Here is a 6,789-nt window from a genome sequence, read left to right on the forward strand (position 1 = left end):
GGTTACGTCTTGGATAGTTGTAATCACATGGGCTATTTTGTAAAGGCGCGAGAACCACTCAACAAACTCGCATTTAATATTTAAAGTTTTTCTTCTCCTTGTAGGATAATGGAAAATGGTTTAAAATCTGGGAAATTGATATAAACCACAACTGGCTACATCCCTGATCACTCTAGGCAGCGACACTAATTATTTGGTACGTAGATCGAGCTGTGTGCAAGATTAAGAAATGTGTGTTGATCGGAATGCTCTGAGCCCTTTTGCATGAAGTTACGTGGTTCGAAATAGATATTGTTGTTTCACTTTCTCCGTGTGTTTGTCCCACCCTATAACTGTTTGATTCCATGGCCTATGTAAATTTGGGCAATCTTTATCATTAAAAGATATTCAAAATATGCCTCCACTGAAGAATCTAATTGCATATAGCAGATCATTTTAGTCTTTTCCGCTACCAAAATGACTCATGAAATTACTTATTGTAATTCTGATTGATGCAATTTTTCTAGGGAAGAATCCTTGCCAAGATAGCAGGAGATATGTGAGCCTAGTAAATTCGAGTCATGGATATCTCCAATGCAGCGGTGTGTGGACGGATTCGTTAGAGCCCAGTCAGCATCATAATCCCGTCCAAATAAAATTACTGTTTGTAGCTCCCTGATGACTGGAGACATACCCCGATTCTGCGCGACGCGAACCCGTTGAGAAACTCGGGATAAGGGCTCGAGGAGAGTATACAATTTTTTTTGAGCTTGCACCCCGAACCCGAAAATTTTCAGGTTTACGGGGTCGCGGCTGGAGAATCAGGAGCGAGCTCGCGATCAGAATGGTCAAACTCACCAGCCCCAGACAATCACTTATAAGTTTTTCTTCCTAAATAATGGAAGATCACATTATCTAATCGAAAAAAATTTCTCTACTTTTATAACACTCATGATACAGGGCCCAATGCATTCCTCCAAGGAAATTCCCAAGAGAGGTTTTGAGAGCTGACAGTTTGGTATCAGTATATATTGTCTTGCAGGGGTTTTTTTCGGTTAGGATGGCAGGAAGGCTACTCGTTTGCTTGGCAAGAGAAAGTAATTCGTTGAGCATTCACTTATTGCATGTTTTTCATCCTTAACTCCTGATTTTCATACCTACTGTACAATGTTGGATGGCCTATGCAAATGTGGACATATTGAGGAGGCCCTGCAATTCCTGCAGAAAATGCAATTTGATGGAGTCAAACTTGATATAACTATGTACAACATCATTCTTCATGGATTGTGCAAAAGTGGGAGGTTTCAATGTGCAGGGGATCTTTTCAATAATCTTTCTTTAAAAGGAATGGAACATAACGTGTCAACATATAAAACGATGATTACTAATCTTTGTCTAAAAGGTTTGCTGGATGAAGCTAAAGAGTTTTTTGTGAAGATGTAAGAGAATAGTTGTTCGCCTAATGGGATAACATTTAGTTTTATTGCTCAAGAACTTCTTAGGAGAGGGGAATATAATGATGCACTGAGATTTCTTGAAGAAATGGCTAGAAGAGGATTTAAAATGGACTCATCAACTTTTTCTATTTTAATAGATTTGCTACAAGATAAAGAAAATTATCCTTCTTGTATGGAGATAATTGAGAAGTTTGGACCCAATGAACCGAAGTAGAAATCATAAAAGAGGATCTTTTTGTCAATTGAAACTCTTTGAAAGGTAAGTGTTTTGGACTCAAAAGATTTGGTATTTATTCCCCAAACATTTGTAAATACACACAAAAGGTTTACTTGTTACTAATATAGTCTAACTTCTGTTCTCCTTTAGATCCCTTGTTTCACTCCGATAGTATTATGTCATATCAATGCAGAGGAAATGAATGCATTTTCATGCTATTAAATCTTAAGTAAGTGATAGAGCGGTAATTGAGCACATTTTGCACTATTATTCTGTCCTAATTTTGGCTACTCATGGCGCTAAGAATTGAGAATTTGCTCATATTTGATATTTGTGTAAATTGTAGGTGGTTGGTGATAAAAATAATCTTTTGAAGCAAATTTCCAGAAGACCCTTTATTTCAGGATGTGCCCACGCTAGAAATTGTAGAGGGTTACCCAAAAGCCGGACCCGCGGGCTTGGTAACAGCAGGAGAACCAATTAAGGAACCAGGTCCACGTGGACCAGATGCGTGGGATTAGAACCCTTAGACAAAGCTTGCTCCTGATTTGGCTCCTACTGGCGGCGCTACAAAGAAGAAAACAATCCAGATTCACGAGGAATCACTACCTTAGCTTTAGTTTTCCTTTTTTCGCATCTGTCAAACATCCAAGACTTTTCCCTTGCTTTTTGGCTTTTACATTTTGACTCTTTTGCTTTTGCTTTGGATCTGTACAATTTTCGTTGGCTTTGGCATTGAACTTTCGGATTCAGTACGGACTCCAACGCAGAAACAAGCAAGACTTTTCACTTTTTCTTTCTTCGTTACTTCATCGTTCCAGATTCTTTGATGTTTGCGTGGATGAAATCAATTAAATCGCGCAAGACTGATATGATGAGGAACGGCTAAATTCCCCTTCTACCCAAGGGTTAACGCGAAAGCGCGATTCATAACATCTGTGAGATCTAATCGAATTTTCACTATTTCGTCCAATTTGTTGCTGTTCTTGCGTTTTCTGAATTAATTGTTCATGGGTATTTTATTAAGTGAATATCAACGGCCAGGTATTTGATTTAATTTAATAGCCTACTGTCACGTCAATTAAATTGAATCCGTAATTGTTCGTTTAGTTGACAACTAGTGACAACCACCATAATTGGCTTTATGTTGGGGGAACGCAAGATCTAATTTAAATAAACCCTCTTAGCGTGTTTATTGGTTAGGGTTGGGTTCTTCTAGTTTTAATGCAATTGGATAATTAAATTTCTACGGTCGTACCTAGGGTTGTTTTCTGGTTAGAGAAGCAATCAATGGTCGTGCCTTGACTGTCAAAAAAGTAAGGAAGAACTGGTTGTCAGAACTTCTTGATAGCTATAACCAACCTAGAGACGGATGAATGAAATATCTTTGCATCAATGATCATTTAATTGGACCGTGCCTGAAAAGTTGATCCTTTGGGTAGAATTTTATTAATTGCTATTTTTAGTAAATTGTACTTGGTAAGTTAGCTTTGAATTTTGTTTATTTTATTTTTATTTTCACCTCATTAATTATCCCCCAATTTATTCTATTGACGTGGAAAGAAACAATTTCCAACCCGTTCCCTGTAGAATCGACTCTACTTGCCATTGTATGCAATTTTAGTATATTTATAGACAATTCTGGTATATCGGATCAAGCAAACTTTTCGGAAACATGGTGAATCAAGTAACCCATTGCACACCTAGGGTCCCTGCTCCAGTACTCGGATTTGTTTTATAATTAATTGTGGTGGTGATTAGGACTTTTTAGTAATTATTATTGTACAGGTTCGGCACCTACCAGTAAGTGAAATAGATAGACTAAGTTCACTCACAGACCCAGCCAAGTTCTTCACAGCCATTCCCAGTTCTGAGACCTCTCTATCTAACCTTTTAAGATTTTCCTTAGAAGCTTTACTTCTAGTTTCTGTCATTTCCTCAGAATCGACTGCTCTAAATACCAATTGTCACAAACTCAAGCTCAATCAATGGTACTTCACTGAAATTCAGCAACGAATAAGAGAAAATGTAAAATTCAAAATAGAGAGGAAAGAGATGATCAGAGAATAAAGGAAGAGTTGAGGGAAACTTGCAGAGAAAGGAATTGATCCATTCACTCACAAGGAATCGGTTTCAATATCAGTAAAATTAATAACAAAAAGTGTAGAGCCTCTTCCTACTAATACTAGTGCCTAAAGTTACTTGTAACTAACTTGCTGACATGGACCGAATTTGAAAAAATCCACTTAATACCCCAAACACAACAAACTACAAAGAAAACGACAAAATACTACTAATTCCTACTTAATTCTGTTAACTAAGCAAAATAACATAGTTTACGTAATAACTCAACATTTTTCTGTTAATTCAACTAGTCTTGTGTGCAGGACAGAATCAACCTCACAGTAAACATCCTATGGCAAATCTGGAAGGCACGAAACAGTATGGTATTCCACTGTGAGAACAAGGAGGCAAAGCAAATTGTTGATAAAAAATAGCAAGAATGGATCGAATATGAAAATGAAACAATTGCAGGTGCAGGAAACAATGCCACTCCAGAAGTTGGCAAGCATCAGCAAGATGGTTGGGAACCACTTAAGGAGGGAGTGATTAAAATAAATACAGATGCAGCAATATCAGCCAAAATGGTAAGAACAAGTTTGAGGATCATAGCTAGGAACTGGGTGGGAAGGATTGTGAAAGTAAAAGGAATATTTTGAACGCAAGAGAGGAGAAGCAAGCAAAGAAGAAGCACTGGCTATTAGAAGTGCTCTAGTAATGGCAAAGAACGCAAGTTGTACTAATATTGAAGTCCAAACAAACTGCAAAGGTGTAGTGGACCAAATTAAGACAGGCAATGTTTAGGACAATAACGTAGAAACAGTCCTGGAGGACATTGGTAACCTTAGAAAGGATTTTGAGTGTTGCAAGTTCTCTTTTGTTCCTAGAGCTGGAAATGGGTGTAGCCATATCCTGGCGCAATTCACTGCCAAACTAGTTAAGGATATCGAATGGGAAAATAACTTCCCAACATGGTTAATAGATCGAGCAAGAAAGGATATGAAGGTAGTTACCCTTTTTTGTAATTAGTTATTGTATTATCAAGTGTTAATAGCTATAAAATGTTGACGTTTGTTGGAAAGAAGAAAAAATAACTAGTCTTGTGTCAGATATGAAGATCGAGAGTAGAGCTTTTTCTGTTGTTTCCATTCCTCAATTCCAGAAAGCACCAAGTATCTCAACTAGTACTTTAACATATCTCTCTCCAAACCCTAACCCTATCCCTAATCCTAATTCCCAATTTCCCTAATCCTGATTCTCAATTTCGATTTCATTCTATTTCTGCCGCTGCAATTACTGGTACTACTGCTAGCAATAATGATCACTCTTCTATGAGTTCCAATTTCAGCTATGAATCTGGAAGTTTAAGGGACAATATTAGCGATATTGATAAGCTGGAAAATGCTTTGAGCTTGTACAATCAGATGGTCCCGATGAGGCCTTTGCCTAGAGTTATTCAATTCAATAAACTTCTGGCCCGTATTATTAAGATGAAGCATTATCACTCAGCTATTTCCGTTTTCAGAGACATGCGTGGCAACAAGGGCATTATTCTAGTTGATGATTACACATTGGGCATGGGCATTGACTGTTACTGCCTCGTGGGTCGAGTGGATTTTGGATTTTCTCTATTTGGTGCCCTCTTGAAGCTTGGTTTTTTACCCAATGCTACCACCTTTGGCACATTACTCAAGGGGTTCTTTCGACAAAATATGGTTTTGCAGGCCCAAGAATTTGTTCGAAAAAATGATATATGAAAAACTTTGCGAAATCAATGTGGTCATCCTTGGAAGTGTAATCCATGGGCTTTGTAAGGCGGGAAACACTAGCACTGCAATTAAATTCTTTAGGATAATGGAAAATGGTTAAAATACGAATGTTAAACCCAATGCCATCATATACACGACTATTATTGACAGACTGTGCAAAGATAAAATGGTCGATCAAGCTCTGGCCCTTTTGCATGAGATGATCGAAAAGGGTGTTCTCCCGTGTGTTGTCACCTATAACTGTTTGATTCATGGCCTTTGTAAATTGGGCAAATTAAAAGATGTCAAAATGCTACTGAACTAGATGAGTCATTTTAGTATTCCTCCAAGCCATTTTACTTATTGTATTCTGATTGATGCATTTTCTAGGGAAGGATCCTTGCAAGATGCAGGAGATGTATTTGAGATCATGATTCAGAGAGGTGAAAATTCTGATACAGTTATATATAATGTCCTGATGAATGGATACTGTTTGCAGGGCCAAATGGATAAAGCAAGGAAAATTTTTGACACCGTGGTTAATAGGGGTGTGCATCCAGATATTCTAAGCCACAGTACTCTAATGAATGGGCATTTCAAGAAAAATGAAAATGATAAGGCCATGCATCTCCTCAGGGAAATTCCACAGAGAGGTTTGAGAGCTGACGTTGGTACATATAATATTGTCTTGCAGGGTTTGTTCAGGATGGCAAGGTATCGTTCTGCAAGAGAAGTATTCGTTGAGATGCAAGCTGTTTCCTTAACTCCTGATTTTCATACCTACTGTACAATGTTGGATGGCCTATGCAAATGTGGACATATTGAGGAGGCCCTGCAATTCCTGCAGAAAATGCAATTTGATGGAGTCAAACTTGATATAACTATGTACAACATCATTCTTCATGGATTGTGCAAAAGTGGGAGGTTTCAATGTGCAGGGGATCTTTTCAATAATCTTTCTTTAAAAGGAATGGAACATAACGTGTCAACATATAAAACGATGATTACTAATCTTTGTCTAAAAGGTTTGCTGGATGAAGCTAAAGAGTTTTTTGTGAAGATGTAAGAGAATAGTTGTTCGCCTAATGGGATAACATTTAGTTTTATTGCTCAAGAACTTCTTAGGAGAGGGGAATATAATGATGCACTGAGATTTCTTGAAGAAATGGCTAGAAGAGGATTTAAAATGGACTCATCAACTTTTTCTATTTTAATAGATTTGCTACAAGATAAAGAAAATTATCCTTCTTGTATGGAGATAATTGAGAAGTTTGGACCCAATGAACCGAAGTAGAAATCATAAAAGAGGATCTTTTTGTCAATTGAA

At 37.5% G+C, this 6,789-nt stretch overlaps 1 protein-coding gene across 1 annotated transcript; it reads left to right on the top strand.

The window, feature by feature from the left end:
* Window positions 1-1,146: 1,146 nt before the first annotated feature.
* LOC113756765 (pentatricopeptide repeat-containing protein At1g62590-like) lies at window positions 1,147-6,528 on the top strand. Its single transcript, XM_027300303.1, has 3 exons — window positions 1,147-1,418; window positions 5,063-5,410; window positions 5,853-6,528. Exons 1-3 carry the CDS (start codon window positions 1,147-1,149, stop codon window positions 6,526-6,528), a joined length of 1,296 nt encoding a protein of 431 aa, XP_027156104.1.
* The last annotated feature ends 261 nt before the right edge of the window (window positions 6,529-6,789 follow it).

The sequence above is a fragment of the Coffea eugenioides genome, unplaced genomic scaffold (genome assembly GCF_003713205.1).
Source record: "Coffea eugenioides isolate CCC68of unplaced genomic scaffold, Ceug_1.0 ScVebR1_2477;HRSCAF=3509, whole genome shotgun sequence".
Classification (NCBI taxonomy): Eukaryota; Viridiplantae; Streptophyta; class Magnoliopsida; order Gentianales; family Rubiaceae; genus Coffea; species Coffea eugenioides.